A 19,264-nucleotide genomic window follows, 5' to 3' on the forward strand; every position below is an offset into this window, starting at 1 on the left:
TTATCATAAGTGTTTGATATTTTGTCATTGACATTTCCAAAGTCATTTAAATTTCACCTTCACTCAGATAGTTTTCTAGATCCGCTCCTGATCACAAATTAAATTAAAAAAAAATAAAAATTGGCGCATTTCAATGTCGGCACCCCTACGCTGAAATAAGTCGTATGTAGTATGAATGTCATCTAGCTAGAGCTATGAATTCTTGATTTTCAGGCGTCATCATGTTCATAAAAGAAACATATCCGGTGGCGGAACTGGTGTGGATGGGTGGAGGGCCCTTAAGCTAACCTTTTGAAGAAATTTCTCCTACAAATATATAATTTTAGATTATATACATATATGCTTTTGGATTTTAGATCCGGAAATGTTGTGATAATTGAGTATTCAATAACAACAAGATTACGGGAGACCAAAAAAAAAACACGGGTTGGCCGACTTAAAAGCCTCTCCCCAAGCTATATACTATTCACTTAGAAACAAAGTTCAAAATGGTACAAAAATTTGTTGAGATCAAACTTTATAATACTTTTTTTTTTTTTTTTTTTGAAACTTTATAATACTTAAATCACTTGGAGTTTAACCTCGTAACATTTGAAGTTTTAGGATATTTGTATATTTTTCGCCATAGTTGATGAAATTATTTTTGGAATGGTAAACCTGCAAAGCTAGTAACATGAGTCGTTTTTGTCTACCATGTACTTCTCTCTTAAATACTAGATTGCGCGTGTATTCTAATTATAGGAACTGCGGGAGGACCATTTTGCTTAGAAGCCTATGTGCTAACATTATAGACAGATATTAAGTTAAAGTGAAATTAAATATCTAAATTACCTAGTTGACTAAATCATTCACTTGTACCACACAAGTACAACCACTTAATGAATATAATATATTATATGATTCATGATCAAATGAGTCCACCCCTTTTCATAATTCCGTGTGGACAGATCTAACCCATTATAAACTGTGCAACTACAGTTGCACAGTAGCATAGTTGATAATGGGTCGGATCTGGCCATTGATCTCTAGTTTTTAATAGATCAAATATGTTCACACGAACTCATGAAAAGAGGTGAATTCACTTGATCTGAGACCTATATTATATTATATAGGAAAATACTTACAGTTACCTCCATGATTACACACATCAAATTTATAAATAGTCATCGATATATTTACAAAATTATCATTGTACCGTACTACGAAAGCACTGCCCCAGACCCCTAACCCACTCAAGAAACCCAATTTAAATTCAAATTACCCTAGCACTTATTATCTTCCAATAACATATAAGACACACAATAATCAATATGTTAGCGTATAATATACCCTTTTTATTTCCGAAAACACTATTGTCAAATTCTGCGTCTGCCGCCAAACATATAAACTATGAACTACCACTGCACACAATTATATATCTTTCAAATTAAAGTGTCAAATGATGGGGACTAGGTTTGAATGATTCGGAAATGTTGCATCAATGAGGCGTGCGAAATGAGTCATGTCTGCTATTTGTATATGTTTCAATTCTTTCAACTCCAAATTCACCACTGGTACTAACCTAGTACTAGGGATAAACTTTATGGCACATTTTTATTTTATTTTATTTATTTATTTTTTGTCAGGTACTATATGGTTGTTTTGGCTTATGCATGGATTTTTTTTTTTTTTTTCCTAAGCAGCCGGTACTAACTGTCATTCCACCCACCATTCAAGATTACTTTTGATCTTGTGATGGAGATTCATCATAGGGAAGAGATAGCTTTTGATATTGATTCAATTTGGCATGACTTCTTTTTTAATGGATTTGGGTAGTGAAATTGTATTTTTCAATTTATCTCAATCATATTGATGGAGTTATAAAGTAGTCAATTTGGCTCAATAACCTAAATTCTATGTATGTTGAAAAAATATTTGTATTCTGTAATATTGGATGTGTGCATTGTCATCCACAGATATGTGCACATCCGCATTTAGGTGTGTGCACGGTATATGTCCACATGTTTATATTTTAAGGGTGTTTGAATGTGAATGCAACCCTATGGTTGCATTCACATGCAACACCCTTAAAATACAAACATGTGGACATATACCGTGCACACACCTAAATGCGGGTGTACACACATCCGTGGACGACAATCCGCATATCCGTGAACGACAATGCACACATCCAATATAGTATGCAGGTGTGAATCCACAATATTTGGGTCGACGTGCACACGTCCATGAACGATATATATATATATATATATATATATATATATATATATATATATATATATATATAAAATTTCACACTCATCCCGTGATTCAGTGAAATTGCAAACCAACCTAGCTAGTCCCAAGAGCCTATGTCGGTAAGTCACAACACACCATGAGGTTCGTACACCATGGAATAGGAAGCCGCCATTAAAGCCGGCATTATATAGTAGACAAGCTTGATTATGGGCTTCAATTCAATTTTCTTCATGAATTCAATTCTTACCCTTGATGTTCTGCATATATCAAGTCAACAGTCAACTCTCATGTAATAATCATGAGGGCATGATTGTCAACTATTCCCTGGAAAAAAGAGTGAGATCAAGAGAGATAAGCTTGGAATATATGACCTCTCTCATCACCCATCACTCTTCATATTTCAACTCAATCATCACTTTCGGCATTCCATATATTCCACTCCTCATTAATCTTTTCTACTCCACTTTTCCCATTTTCGACGATTCTATCAAGATATCATTGTTAAAAACATCATGAAATTAAAATCAAGAACCTCCTGGAAATTAATTGAGTGGATGAGAAACCTCACTTAGAATAACTTGTCCTTAACGATAGGGTAGAGTTCGATTATACAAAAAAAAAAAAAAAAAAAAAAAAAAAAAAAAAATGCCTTTGCATTGAATCTCGAAATTAGATTAGTTCGTTGTACCTTCTCATAGATCTAAGGACGGGTTAATATGGTCCGAAATACAATCGGGTGAAACCAAAAAATCTGGCTTTTGAAAAGGGAAAATACTTGGTGTACTCCCATTTTAAACTCCCAACTTATACTCCTTCTCACATGCTCTTGATGTAGACATTTTCCTGTGGACCCACATGATGAAAATAACCAATTCTGGACTGCCACCTCAGGGAGTATAAATGAGGGAGTAGAATTTTGGGAGTCTATGTAGTAGAACTCTTTGAAAAGAAAGAAATTGAGTTAATACCCAAAATCGTCCTCGACTATAGTGGTTTTTCTCAATTTCGTCCTAAACGACTTTGGTGACCTAATATCGTCCCAGACTTTTGTGTTTCGCTCAATTTCGTCCTCCATTTGTTATTCCGTCAAATTGGTGTTAAATAAAGGGACAATTCAGTAATGTCAATATTGATCTCTCTTTACTTTCAACTTGTGAAGTGCGAAATTCCTCTTTTTGTACGAATTACACCCAGAATTACTCCCGGACCTGCAAATCAAATTTTATATTCGCAGTTTTAGGAGTAATTCTAGGAGTAATACGTAAAAAAAAGGGATTTCGCAGTTCACATGTCTATGAGTAAAGAGATGTCAATATTAAAATTACTTAATTGTCTATTTATTTAACACCAAATGGACAGAATAACAAATGATGGACTAAATTGAGCAAAAGCACAAAAGTCTGGGACTAAATTGCGTGAAACACAAAAGTCTGGGACGATATTAGGTCACCAAAGTCGTTTAGGACGAAATTGAGAAAAACCACTATAGTCGAGGATGATTTTGGGTATTAACTCGAAAGAAATTTAAGAAAGTTGAACAGATGGCTTAAGGTCTTGTCATGTGTCTAATCACAGTTAATGATAATTTTAGCCCATTTGCCTGCCAGACAAATTTCTAGTTGATTATGTGATGATGAAGATGATAACATATTTTTTAAGTTTTAAGGTTTTTAAGAATGTTTTGTCCTGAATTCTGTGAGAGATCTCTATTAACAGACATATACGGAGTATTAAATTATTAATGTTGTAATGGTGTAATGGTTTCATATTATATTATCTGTATCAATTTTTTAAACAGATGACTATGTTTTTAAAAATATATATAGATAAGATCATCACCGTTATTGTATCAAACAAATAATAATATGTTTTTTTAATGACTAGAAAGATACCTGGGGTTACCCTCGCTAGTGGGGAGGAATAAATCCCAGATTTTGGGGTTTCTGAAAGAAAGGATTTTGGGGAGGGTGAGGAGTTGGAATGCTAAGTTCCTTTCGAGGGCTGGACGGGAGGTGTTGTTAAAGAATGTGGTACAGGCAATGCCGGGGTTTGCGATGATGGTGTTCTTATTGTCTAAGGGTTTGTGTACCAAGATAGAAACTTTGATGAATGAGTTTTGGTGGACTGGGCGAGTTGGGAATGGCAAGGGCTTGCGGTGGAGGGCTTGGTCGTATCTTTCTGCGCCGAAGACAGTTGGGGGCATGGGGTTTAAAACTCTGCGGGAGATGAATCTGGCTTTACTTGGTAAGCAGGCCTGGAGGCTACTTACTAAGCCAACTTCGTTGGTAGCACAAATATATAACGCACGATACTACCCTAATGGTGATTATTTAAGTGCAGGTGCAGGCAGTAACCCTTCGTTTATTTGGCGGGGATTGCTGGAGGTACAACATGTGATAGCAGAGGGAAGCAGGCGTAGTATTGGGGACGGCCGGGATACTATGATAGGAACGCATGCTTGGTTGCCTACGTATGATGATCCATATGTGTCTACGTTGCTGCCAACAGAAGTGTATGCCGCCCCGGTTGCATCGCTTTGGAATCCTCAAGGTACAGGATGAGATTTGGGTAGGATCATTCATACTTTTAATGAACGAGATGCGAAACTGATATTAAGTATTCCTATTTCTGTGAGAAAACCTGCAGACGCGTGGTTCTGGTGTTGGGACCAGAAGGGGGAATACACTGTAAAATCATGCTATAAAAGGCTGAAGGGGATAATGCAAGATAATCGTCCTTGGACACGAATATGGAGTGCGTGTGTGCCACCGAAGGTTAGACAGTTTGCATGGCAGTTAGCCTCGGCTTTTTTTGCCAACACAAGATGCACTACATGCTAAGAATATAAATTGTGATGTGATGTGTCATGTGTAGGATACTCCCGGATAGTGCGTTTCATATCTTTGGAACATGCGATGCAGTTGTAAGGATTTGGGCTGCATTGGGAATAACTTCGGCACCTGGTTCTTTTAATGATGTGGTGGATTGGTTTTTCCATATGCTGGCTGTGTTGAAAGGGGAGGTTTTGGATAAGTTTCTTATGGTGTGTTGGGGTGTATGGCGGAGCAGAAACCAGTATGTGTGGGAAGGGGTGGTGTTCAATAGTGACATGATGTTGCGCCGAACACTTTCTTTTTGGCAAGGCTGGAAACATGCTAACGAAACCGAACAAGCAGATGAACAAGTCCAAGTGTTGAGCAGGTGGAAACCGCCACAAAGTGGGAGGTGGAAGTTGAATACAGATGCATCCGTTAATGCTGCAGCAGGAATTACAGGGATAGGATGGGTTTTGAGAGGCCATGATGGGGGTTTTATGGCTGCCAAGAATGTGCGGTTTGAAGGGGTCTATACGATTAATGAGGCAGAGGCAATAGCTGTGAGAGAAGCATTCAGCTGGTTCAAAGATACTGGGATGGGGGATGTGGATGTGGAAACGGACTCACAAACCGTTTTTCATTCTCTTTTCCAACATTCTTTTAATTCTACTTTTGGTTTACTTATAGATGATATTAAAGAATTGGCTATGGTAGTTGATGATGTCCAATTCCATTTTGTAAAACGGTCTGCGAATACAGCTTCTCATGTGGTTGCAAGGGAGGCTTGTTCAGGGGCAGATTGAGTGGTATGACAACCCACCACTGTTTCTTGTAAACACTTTGTTCCATGATTTAATGCATTAATTTTCACGTTTCAAAAAAAAAAAAAGAAAGATTTGTGGTCACTATTTAAAGATATACTTTTATAATTTATAATTTGTTAACAAAATTTAGACAGAGAACTAAATTATTGTTTTATAAATTGGATTTCAGTTGTTTTGTGATATAGCATTGGGCATTTGGGCCTTTGGCCTTTTTCTGGCCCAGGTTTGGTGCAGTATTTTAGGGAGTAATTAATCGCAAATTATGCTATGGAAATGTGTTAGTAGATTCATAATTTCTATGCTGTAGATTCATAATTTTTATGCTGTTGAAATTATGAATCTACAGTACAGAAATTATTAATCTATAGTACGGTATAAAAATTATAAATCTACAGTATAGAAATTATGAATCTACAGTATAAATATTATGAATCTACAGTTTACCCGTGTTTACCATGCACGTGGTGAACACGGTTTCACGACATAACTATTGGTAATTAATTTGAATGGCACCCTTTCAAAAAATCTTCCGTTTGTAATTAATATATGATAACAACATCCAAATGGACTTAAAAAGATTACATATATTCTGCTCACACCAACTTAAGTCACTGGTTCCGTATATAATATTTGAAAAAAGAGACAAAGGCTCAAACTTCAGCAGCACAGTGTGAGGATTTTTTTTAGAGTAGATAGATTCTTTATGCACGCCAACATTGCTGAATCATTGAGTTACATTATAATTAACAACACTAAGACAGACATGGGAATGTGAGAGTAATTTATTTGATTAATAATCTATCACAACAACAAGCGTTACAAGATCGATGATGATCCATATATATATATATAGTCTATATATATGTTTATATATATATATATATCCTAATGCGACAACGTTACATCATAGTTGGATCGAAAAAAGAAGAAGAGCAGATTAAGGTAGTTAATTAACAGACTGCAAAACACAAAAACAGTATGTATGTATGTATATATGTAAACACGTACAGCTTAGGTCGCTTCTAGCTAGCGGCTATGGCGGCGTTCATATTTTGATTCTGGAACCGCACTGGAACGTGACGCTGCAGGTGCCGTCGACCCTGACGGTGTACTTGTGGAGCGGGCGGGACAGGAACGGCGGCAGGTGAACCAGCAAATCGCAGACGCACTCGTCGTCGACTTCCTTGAGCCACCGGCAGCAGTCCTCCTGCACCGCCGAATCGTGGTGGCGGCGGCGGCGCTGCCTCCTGTTCCGCCCCTCCCGGCTCCTGCGTCCGCGCCCGCCTTGGTTGCCGTGGCCGTGGCCCCCGTGGTCACCGTGGCCGTGGCCCCCGTTGCCGCCGTGGCCCCCATGGTCCCCGTGGTCGCCGTGGCCCCCGTGGCCCCCGTGACCGCCGTGGCCCCCGTGGACGCCGTGGCCGTGGCCCCCATGACCGCCCTCCTGCTGGTTGTGATGGCGGCGGTGGTGGTCGTTGCCGCCTGAAGCCTGCGGCTGCGCCGGCCGGGAACGGTGGTGCGGCGTCGGCGCGAACGGCAGGAACGCGCAGGCGTGGTTCACCAGCGTGAACTGCGACGTGCAGAGCGGGCCGGATATCACCGGCACCGGCACCGGCACCCACTTGCTCTCCGCCACGTGACACACTACCAACAATACTATCAGGAATCCCGTTTTCAACACGTACTTCTTTCCCTCCATACTTTTTCGTTAATATTAATGTTGTTTTTATGATCGAACATCCACTACATAGTACATACTAACAAACAACCCCCCACCCACGTTATATACAAATATTATTCATTCATAAGCTTTTCATGTTCTCGATTAGGTCGCCGGACCAATGACACCTTATTTTAAAGATTAAAGAATGTGGATTTAATTTGGTATGTGTTTGTAGCACATCTTATTACCTCATCCATCTTGCATGAACGAACATTTTCTTTTTTTCTTTTCTCTATAAACCAATCATTATATTCCACTGTTTTTTCAGGTAACTAAAACACTCCTAAATTGAAATCAATCCCATAATTATATTTGACACTGTTGTGTCACGTTATTACCGGTAACTATAAGATAACAAGAATACTCTTCGCAAACATATAAGGTTTCAAACCTAGAAGTGATCAAGATTCATAGAGAAGAATGAGAAAATCAGTTTTGTAATATGTTATTACACAAAACTCTGTACAATCTATCTTTCCGCTATGCGTGGTACAAGAAAAATCAGATTTACTGACTGATAAAGTTCGTGATGAGTATGTTGTAGTAGGTGAAATCGACATTAATTCCCTATTGTATTTTCTTGTAGTGGCCCCGGCCCGAGTGTATTTCGGGGATCTACTGCTATATATATATGTGTATATATATTGAATTCAGTCATGCCAGCAGAGAAGCAGCACCGTGCATCTCCAGATTATGTAGAGCCGTGCCCTCTGCTCTCTAATCTGCTTCGATCCGGCCCGCCATGGCCGGAGCTTGGAGCCTCCTCTGAGAGATGAAGACATGAAACCAGCCGCCATCTATCTCTATCTGAAGATTATATTGTTGTTGCAGAAACAGAAGATTATCAGAGCTAATTAAGGTTGTACGTGTTTGAAGGTTTGTTTGTTGGGTTGATGATGATGAGAGAGTGGAGTTTTGGGGGGGTTTTATATGGGAGAAAGGGGAGGGGAAGATATATAATGTGTGGTGGAGGCTAGTATAGGGAGAGGCCTTTAATTTGTGGCAGACTGAATTGAACTATTTTATGGGAAACAAAGAGTTTATTATATGGTTTTGTCTGCTTAATTAATTGCCAACTCGGCCTGAAAGGGACTTGTTATCAACTTGGACATGGTAGAGGGCCATCACTGTCTCATTCATGCATTCTTCCCTTCAAACAATGCATTAATGTGCCCCATTCATTTTCTCCTTTTTTAGTTAATGCATGCACTCGTTTTTGGTAACCAAATATACTTTAGCAATATGCTGTCTTGTATGTTTTCATTATTATTATTTTTGGTACATACATATGTATGGTTGAATTTAAAACTTGTACAAAAATTCATATTATACTATATAAGGGTACATGGACAAAAGGGTGTGTAAACTGATTGGCCACAATACATGGTCTTCGTTTTCTCTTCACTGCTGGAAATTATGGAATTTCCGACCACCTGAAAATGATCTTAAATCAAGTCGAAAGCCTTGTTTTGATCACTTTTGGTATCCAGAAAAACCTTTGTTGCTATTTCCGACCACTTTTTGCTTTCGACTTGATTTAAGATCACTTTCAGGTGGTCGGAAATTCCATAATTTCCAGTTGTGCTTGTCTACATGTGCATACATATGATAATAGAGGTTAATAGAGGTCTAGCCTCTGTGTTCAGCTGAATTAGCATGATTTACATCCTCCCAGATGTTCTGTCGGGCTGTAGAGCGTCTTAGAGTGTATTGATTGTAAACGTTATTTAGGCCCTTTGTTTTTTTTTTTTTTTTTTTTTTTTTTTTTTTTTTTTTTTTTTGTGACGAGCAATGAAACTCATAGTCACTATTCAAAAGCGTGCCTAGTATAGGTAAACTCTGATCCGTTCATGTGTAATAGTTTGCAAATCACATAGGAGATAATTAAACGGCCTGCACTAGAAAGATCTTGTGTGACATGTCAACCGAGAGGGTGTTGGCAATTATCAAATTAAACTCGTGCTCTCCTTCTGATACGATAATCATACCCCACTTAGTGGATCACCTTTTTAATTTGATGCTTATAAAAACAATAAGTGCGTATTATTGATTTATTGATGGTATTTTAATTAATGAAGTTGGTGATAGAGTCGGGCAAAGAGGAGCAGAAAAACAGGAAATATTTTTCCCAATAATAAGCAAATATTTTGCACATTTTGGGAACGTAGAGACAGACACATATGGAACTGTTATGGACTGTCATGAAAACGTACGACATAACGTGAGAGACTACGCGAAAATAACTCTTTTTTTATTATGAAATTATTTAGTTCTCCCTATACACACACATGCAATCCTATGGTCCATAATTTTACTTCCAACTTGCAATATTTAAAATTTCAATTTTTTTTTTTAAAAATACTTTCTAATAATTTTAAAATTTTACTTTTTCGTAACTAATACGTACATTTTTAATGTACTTTTGAGTTTTGAACATGTAAACCTTATAAATAATACTAATTTAATTAATTTAAATAAGTTTTTTTTTTTAAAAATTTTTATATACATATGGTATTCAATATCTAAATTAAAGTGATTAAAAAATTCATTTATTAAAGAATTCATTTTCAATCATAATTTTAAAATTTTTCCCCATTTTCTTTGAGTACTAGTGGTTCTGTTACAATGTAGTATCTATTCATATTTTCACTATATTTTAGTAGTTAAAAATTAAATTTAAAATTTTACCGCATTTATAATTAACGCCACCCAATTAACTTTGATCTTGATTAATTACATTATTGTAATCAATCATTGGAATAAATTAAGACTTATTATACCTTCAATTATTTAAAAAATTTGTTTGCTTTTAAAATTTCAAACGTGTACATCAACAATGAAATTGTGTTGACAGAATCGGCCGACCCTTATCCTCTGCGGACACCAACATCGCCGTGGAAGAACGTTGTCGACATCTCACCTGATTTTGTCCCAACTACTGTCTGCTATTCAGTGGAATGCCCAATTAGAACATGCCACTTGTCTGCTCACCTATCCCAACCCCTTCACTATTTGGTCTACACTTGTAAAAATCCGGCTAGGCGCCGATTAGGTGCTAGGCGGTCGGTCTCCTAAGAGCCTTAGGCGCCTGCCTAGGCGGTCCCAAGCACCTAGCGATTTTTTCAACATTGCGATTACACAGTACAGTTTAGTATTTTGGGCATTATATATTCTAACAAATTGGACAAATAATTACATGGTAACTACAAAGTTTCAAGTTTGATTTTGAAAAAATTACATTTTTGGTTCTTTAGAGTTTCATGTCTGGCCAGTCTATCGTTTACCTCCTTGTGGTCCTTTATTAACTAGAATCACAAAGTGAGCTCTACTCAAAAAGTACTGCACATAAGTCACACATACAGTCCCTCGAATAAATACCTTTTTAACATCGTACAAACAGTAAAACCCTAAACATACATCATGGTGCGATAATGATGTATATATCCTTAATAAGAACCTTGGTCTTATCATATATGATTATGTTATTCATGAACCATAATTCACACCACCCCACCAAAGACTTTAATTTGGTGGGTACAGTATGTGTCATAGCTATATGTATATTATCTTGGAAATAATAATAAAGCCAAACCAATTCAAGACTCCATAATATAATCAAGAATTGGTCTTTAATGAGGGCCAGTCATAATCACAGACCACATGCTTGCCGGCCACATATCATTGCCGGCGGGGACAATCCAGTTTCCAGTCATTTCCTTACAGATCAGATCATGACCGCAATCGATCCCCCCCGTGGCCCGCCTCCGTTGTTGCTGGCGGACGCCAACTCGCTTTCGCCGGTCCACGGAAATATCGTGGCGTCGCCGTCGCGAGAATGACGTGTGTCGTGGCCCATGGCTAAAGGCTGAATATGGAGTCAAAATCGCACGTGAAGGCTGTTGCGTTAAAGCGCGGCATGAGAATGGCTTCCTCGCCTTATCTAGTATGCCCAAACCCCCTCTCGTGTCTCAGCTCAATACATTGCCGGTATATTGCCCTTCTCTCTATATATATATATATAGGGTCAGGTTCCTGCGATAATAGGTTTTCCGGTGCGGTCGATCAGTGCAACATACACAATTAGGTATGCATAAATGCACCACATAGTTCAAAATTACACTATTATGTGTGGTGTATTTTTTTTTTGTGTGGTGCATTTTTTTGGCATTTCATTCTGGTGTATTCTCGAACACTGTATGGTGCATTTATGCATACCTAATGGTATATGCCGCACTGACCGCACGGAAAGACCTGTTTCCGTCAATAACCACTACTCCCGTGGGAATTGCACAATCAGGTATTACACGATGCACAACCCAAATTGCAAAAGTAATTGTAGAAATGTGGATTATTTCAGGATGCACACCACGCTGTACTTCACCAGCTTGGCCCGACCTAAGGAGATTCGTCCTCCAACTAGCCTCAAGGCGACCTGCGGGCTCGCCCATAGAAGAGATCGATGCGAGAGGTAAGATCAGGAGGGATAAGGGGCCTGGTCGGGTTAGGCCGGGTTGCATTCCTCCAACGCAAAGGACCCGTGATTGACCATCAAACCTACATTCAGGTAATAATCCCTATAAAAAAAATCTCTTATGATAGATGACATTAAATTCCACTATATAATATCGTTGACAGAATAATAAATTCTAATATGCAGCTGATGAAGGTCATGACCGCATAATTATGGGTCATTTATACGCTAATGTTTATTTGGAAAAATACCTTATGGGTTTATAATTCTCAGAATGATAAAAGAAATGAAAATCACAACATTATTTTGTTGAATTACAAAGGCTTATATGACTTGAAGGAGCAAGCAAGTGACTAAGTTATTTCCTCCTGAAGTAGAAATATATGAATATGAAATGGGCCATTATGTGCTTATTAAAAAGTCGCTAATGGAGTTATCTATTTATTGTCTCTGTCGATGTTGATTGTTTAAACGATATTGAAATACATAAAGGGCTTAATGATATTAACTCATGACTAAAGACGGAATTATTTATTTATTTATTTATTTATTATTATTATTATTATTATTATTATTATTATTATTATTATTATTATTATTATTATTATTATTATTATTATTATTATTATTATTATTATTATTATTATTATTATTATTATTATTATTATTATTATTATTATTATTATTTTTGAAATGAAAGATTTGGGAAACCAAGTATTGTCTCGACCTGCAGATTGAGTATCTCCCTAACAGAGAGTTTGATTGAAGAGAATTTAAATTCCATTCCCACTTAATTCCCACCTAATTCCAAAGGCCACTAAATTCCTTAGTTTGGTTAGAAGGAATTGCAATTCCCTCCATTTCTTGACGACCAAGGTAGTAAAGCTCGAGTACATGAGGCAATTCATGGCTTCGGTAAGGCAGCCGGTGTGGGGGATGCAAAATTGCAGACTACGAAGATCCAGCCGGGCTTGTTCATGTTTATCTTCTACGATGAAACTGATATGCAGAGGGTGCTTGATGAAAGGCCGTGGTCGTTTGACAATAGCACCCTCGTGTGCCGGCAGGTTCGAGCAGCTGTTCGACCGGTAGAGGTAGAGCTCACCTCGGTGGATATGTGGGTGCAACTCTATGAGTTTCCATTGGGCTTTACTTCAGATATTGTTCTTGAGCAGGCTGCGAACTTTATTGGTTCGTTTGTGAAGGTGGATGACCGTTTTGTTGGGGCACCATGGAAAACGTTTCATCGAGTCTGGGTCGCAATCCCGATTGACAAACCCCTAAAACGAAGAATGAAGCTCATTAAACGGGACAAGACAAGCTGTTGGGTGAGTTTTAGATATTATCGGCTACATAACTTCTGCTTCTATTGTAGTCTTTTGGGTCACTCCTATAAATTTTGTAAGCTAGCAAGGATGTCGGGTTTAACGCCTGATCGGTTTCCATATACGGCCGACTTGCGAGCTGGGGGAGGTAGTCGGGGACCACGGGCGGTTGGGGAGCCGTGGTTAATTCCGCTGGAGGGAAAGGGGAAGAGTGTGGCGAGATCGGTGGAGGGGGAGAAGGTCACGGCTTCTGGGGAAGCCGAGATGGCAGCGAGGATGAGGGAAGGGAGGTGCGGTGGCCAAGAGGAGGAGGGAGGCGCCGGATGTGGAAGGTGGACGTCCGGGGTTGGGGAGGGGGGATGTGATAATGACAGACATGCCAAAAAACGGGTTTGACTCAGTTAAAATCTCATAATCTTTATAGAGAATCCGGTTGTTTTCAAAAGGCTTCCTCACTCTCATAGTCAATCCTTTTTACTTCACTATTTCTCCTATTAGCAAACCAAAGCCCAAAACTCGACTTTATCTCCCATTCTTAACTTTTGCACCTCTCACAAAGTGAGCAATTCTGCTTAATATCAACTTGTTCCAGTCTGCCTTAACTTCATATATTAAAGCATGCAAATAACCTATTCTTGTAGGAGATATGTCCTCCATACTGTTTAACTTGCACAGAACACATTTGTAGATAATACTGATCAACATTGCATATTCTGGCTTCAAGTCAGATTTATGACCAGAAAGGTCAGGCTCAATAGATGCATTTTCATTTCGAATGTCTGCCTAGACCTCGGTATGGTCATATGCATGCATGTCTAAATCCAACAATGGTTGTTCTGGAGTAAACATGGGCAGTCCAAAAGTTGAATGTAACTCATTTTCATCAATGGAGATGAGAGTTCCATTTACTGTGGACTCAATGGTCCAGCCGTTCACTTTGGCATTGAAATAAAAATCTGCTACGTCTTCATCATAGTATCCAGAATAAGAGTAGGAACATAACCTCATTAGACCACTGTTTTGAATTGCACGAATGATTTTCTGAGCCAGTTCCGAGTTCTTGGCCGTCTTGAGAAATTCATTGGGGTCGAAACTGCCTCCTACCTTGATATTTTTTGCAAGCTTGGTAAGATTGATCGGTGTGAGTTGTTGTCCATTCAGTTGTGAGCTTGAATCTCCAATGGTTTGCCATAATGTGGTTAATATTTGATGAAGATTGAGAGGAGTAAGGCTTTAGGATGTCTCGGCTATGGAAGATGAAAAGTTTTGAAAAGGTGTTGAGTTTGATTTTAGGTTGAAGAAGGTGACGTTTGGCCGATTGGGTGGAGAGGGTTTTTACAAAAATGTCCTCAAGCCTTTCTTTTAGACTTTTAATATATAGATGAGGGATATTTTCAAAATTTTCAATAGATTCCAACCTTTGACTTAACTGATAGTCAATTTAGGTTTTATGTTCTCCATCCAATTTGTCTGTTGTGTGGCGCTAAAATTTGAGGTACTGGAACCAATTTTACCTGAAATAAAATTTATAGAGCACTAAATCTGTTCCAAAATAATAATAATAATAATGTAGATAACCAAGAAAAAGATAGAAACCTTTTTGAAAATGTTAGTTATTATAGTAAATGTCTTCAACTACCATAAAAAGTTGGTCTCATTTAAGTTGATATGCAATCATCACACTATCTTGTCAACCTTAATGGTGAAGATTTTGCAAGTAAGATAAAATCTAACCCTTTATATACGTATATACTCGGTTGAAGAGACATGCACACTAGACAATTTTTTCAAGGTGCATTTAAGATAGATAGATTTAGACGCTAGGAATTGACATTTAGTTGCATGTAGGACACATAGGCAAGATTAAAATAAATTACTAAGTCAAATAAATAAAAATAGCACAGATGAAAATTGAGCTCTTAATTTAATGAAATTTAGGAACTTAGCTCAATTCGATCAAGCCCATTTCGTGTCTCAATTTTGAAAACCTTGATTCGCATAGAGGTTTTGTGAGAATGTCGGTTGTTTGATTTTCCGTTGGAATATATTCTATTGTCAGTTCCTTCTTTTCGAAGTGATCCCGGATAAAATGACGTCACATCAATGTGCTTAGTCCTTGAATGTAGCACGAGATTTTGTGTGATTGCTATAGCACTTGTATTGTCACAAAATATCTAACATTTTCGCAATTCACGTCGTAGTCTCTCAGTTGTTGTTTCATCCAAAGAATTTGTGCACAACAACTCCCAGCAGCTATATATTCAATTCAACTTCGGCTGTGTTTGTAGCTATGGAGTTTTGCTTTTTGCTAAACCATGATACCAATCTCCCCCCTAAGAACTGACATGTCCCTAAGGTACTTTTTCGATCGATTTTACACCCTGCAAAATCTGCATCTGAAAAACCAGTTAGTGTAAAATTACCTTCTTTGGGATACCATAATCCCACATTGATTGTTCTTTTTAGGTATCGAATGATTTTCTTGGTGGCAAGAAAATGACTTTCTTTTGGCTTTGTTGGAACTTGGCACATACTCCCACTGAGTAAGATATATCTGGTTGACTTGCAGTGAGATATAGTAATGATCCATTCATTCATCGATATTTCGTTTCATCAACGTTCTTGCCTTCATCATCTTTATCTAATCTTAAAGATGTACTCATCAGGATCTTGATTAAGGATTTTCCATCTTGACCGAATTTCTTTATAAGATCTTTTGTGTATTTGGCCTGATTGATGAATATTCCATCGTTGAGTTGCTTTACTTGTAATCCAAGAAATTAATTTAACTCTCCCATCATGCTCATTTCAAACCTATTCTGCATGAGCTTAGAAAACTTCTCACATAAAACTTTATTAGTACTTCCAAAAATAATATCATCAACGTAAATTTGTACCAATAAAATATGATCATTTTCTTGAATTCTAAATGAGGATTTATCAACAAGGACTTTTGTAAATCTACAGTTAATTAAATACATTGATAGGGTGTCATACCAAGCTCTAGGTGCTTGTTTTAACCCGTATAATGCCTTCTTTAATTTGTAGACCTTATTAATATCACATTTTACCTCGAAACCGGGTGGTTGTTCAACGTAGACTTCTTCTTCAAGTAAGCCATTTAAAAATGCACTTTTCACGTCCATTTGGTAGATCGTGAAATTTTTGTATGCGGCATATGCTAGAAATATTCAGATAGCTTCGAGTCTTGCGATTGGTGCAAATGTTTCGTCGAAGTCTATTCCTTCTTCTTGTGAATATCCTTTTGGCACTAATCTTGCTTTATTTCGAACGACAATTCCTTCTTCATTGGCTTTGTTCCGAAAGACCCATTTTGTTCCAATCACATTGTGATTTTTGGGTCTTGGAACTAATTCCCATACATTATTTCTTTTGAATTGATCTAGCTCTTCTTGCATTGCATTAATCCAGTCCGGATCATTTAGGGCTTCTTCAATGCTTGTGGGTTCCACCTGAGAAAGAAAACATGAAAATAAAACATCTAATGTTGACGATCTTGTTTTTATTCCTTCTCGTGGATCTCCAATAACTAGCTCTGGAGGGTATTTTTGAGCCATCTCAAGTCAGGTTGTAGATTGCATGAATTTTCGGAGTTTCCTTGCTCAGTAGGTAAGTTGGAGGTAGACTCAATTTTCTCCTCAGATTGTTCTCCAACTCGTGCTCCTGCTTGAGAATTTAGAGTTCCCACGTGTGGTTCTTCATTTATTTCCACGTGTCCTTCACTATTGTAATCAATGTCCACTTGCTCTATTCCATGTACAACATTATCTTTAAAAGAGATGCCAGTATCATTAAATGATTTTTCAATTTGACAACTTTCCTGATCATTTTTGTTGCTTTGTGTTTCCTTCTTATGGACTTCATCAAATGTAACATGAATTGATTCTTCTACCACCATTGATCTTTTGTTTAGTACTCTGAAAGCTTTACTGGTAGATGAATATCCCAAAAATATTCCTTCATTTGCATGCTCATCAAAAGTCTCTAGATATGTTTTACCATTATTATGAATAAAGCATTTGATACCAAAAGTATGAAAATAGTTGAGTTTAGGTTTTCTCTCTTTCCATAACTCGTACGGAGTTTTGTTGTAAGACTTGTGTATCAAGATTCGATTTTGCGTATAGCATGCAGTGTTAATTGCTTCAGCCCAATATCTTTTAGGTAGCTCGGCTGATGTAATCATCACATGTGTGGTTTCTTTCAGTGTTCTATTTCTTCTTTCGGCTACACCATTTTATTGTGGTGTACGTGCGACAAGATAATTGATGTAGAATTCCTTGAGAGTTGCAGTAGGCTTGAATTACTTGATTTACGAACTCGGTTCCACGATCAGTTCGAATTTTTGCAATTTTCAAGTCTTTCTCATTTTGTAGTAGGTTTAGAAGTTCTGGTAGCTTTTGTTCCACTTCATTTTTCTTCTTGAGAAATATCGTCCATGTGTACCTGGAAAAATCATCAACAACAGCTAGTGTATATTTCTTACCACTTATACTTACTAGGTCTACTGGACCAAATAGATCCATGTGCAGTAGACTTAGCGGTCTTGTTGTAGATTCTTGTGTCTTGGACTTGAATGATGAGTTGATTTGTTTTCCTCTTTGGCAAGCGTCACATATTTGATCTTTCTTGTAGACAATGTCGGGTAGACCTTAAACGAGTTTATTCATTGCGAGCTTGTTGATGGTCTTGAAATTAAGATGATTTAATCTTTTGTGCCATTCCCAACTTGTTGCAGTTGAATTTGTTGCCATCAAGCATATTGATCGTTTGGTTGTACTGCAGTCAACTACGTACATATTTTTCTTCCTTGTTCCTTCAAGTACAATTTCTCCCGTGGAATCATTCTTCACTTGACATTTTTCTTTGAAGAATTCTACTAGATATCCTTTGTCACAAAATTGGCTTGTACTTAACAAGTTGAATTTTAGACCTTCAACAAAGGATACATCTTCAATTTTTAGACCGTTGCGGGATATTGTACCAATTCCTTTGGTTATGCCGTATCGTTCATTTCCACCGAATACGACTTTTGGTCCTTCGATATTTTTAAAGTTCACAAGACTAGATTTATTTCCAGTCATGTGTCTAGAACATCCACTATCGAAGTACCAAATTTCCTGCAAATAAATTACACATTTTTAGGTACCAAACATGATTTGGGTCCTTGGGTGTTAGTCATTTTTGGTACCCAAATCCACCTAGTACTCACTGATCTAAGTTTAGGTGATTGGTAACTATTAAACACATTATAATCATAGCTAATTTTAGAAAACATTTTTTGTGTGGGTTTTTGAAAATTGGCTCGATTTTTTGGCACTTGGGAAGAAGATTGTTTAAGCCTATGAAAGGCATTAAATCTGGACTTAGTTTATGGTTTAATATCATCAAACTAATCTTGTTTAGAGGGATAAAATCTCTCTGCCCCAATTCTCGAAGTTATTCCCGTTTTCCTAAGAGGTCTTTGTGCACTTGACTCATTGGTATGTTTCCATTTAGGAACAAACTTTTGTTTTTGTACAAACTGCTTTAGCAAAATATCATTTCTTTGAGGCTTCGGCCTTGCAGCATTAAATTTGGCATTAGTTTGATAACTAATTCCTTGTCTTATTGTGTTATCTTGACCTTTTATAAATTTTACTACTTGGACTTTATTATTTAAAGCAGTAGTAGAATTGGTCAATTTTTCAGAGGCTTGAGAACACGAAGGATCATAGCCAAGTTCGGCTTTATCACTTGAGGATTTTTGCATATTTACTATTTTGCATATCAGAGGGAAATATCTGGGACTTCCCACTTTTGTGGGAAGAAATAGAAGGGCGATGTTTTCTTATGTTGAGGATAAAATC

At 37.5% G+C, this 19,264-nt stretch overlaps 2 protein-coding genes across 2 annotated transcripts; one reads left to right on the forward strand and one right to left on the reverse strand.

The window, feature by feature from the left end:
- The first annotated feature begins 4,987 nt into the window (after positions 1–4,987).
- Positions 4,988–5,857, forward strand: LOC109191235. The gene is made up of 2 exons (XM_019341820.1): positions 4,988–4,992; positions 5,113–5,857. The coding sequence occupies exons 1-2, from the start codon at positions 4,988–4,990 to the stop codon at positions 5,855–5,857; spliced, it is 750 nt and encodes a 249-aa protein (XP_019197365.1).
- A 1,066-nt stretch (positions 5,858–6,923) lies between these two features.
- LOC109191236 (nacrein-like protein F) lies at positions 6,924–7,574 on the reverse strand. The gene has a single exon (XM_019341821.1). It carries the CDS (start codon positions 7,572–7,574, stop codon positions 6,924–6,926), a length of 651 nt encoding a protein of 216 aa, XP_019197366.1.
- Between the last annotated feature and the right edge of the window lie 11,690 nt (positions 7,575–19,264).

Source organism: Ipomoea nil, unplaced genomic scaffold, assembly GCF_001879475.1.
Source record: "Ipomoea nil cultivar Tokyo-kokei standard unplaced genomic scaffold, Asagao_1.1 scaffold1619, whole genome shotgun sequence".
NCBI classification, from domain to species: domain Eukaryota; kingdom Viridiplantae; phylum Streptophyta; class Magnoliopsida; order Solanales; family Convolvulaceae; genus Ipomoea; species Ipomoea nil.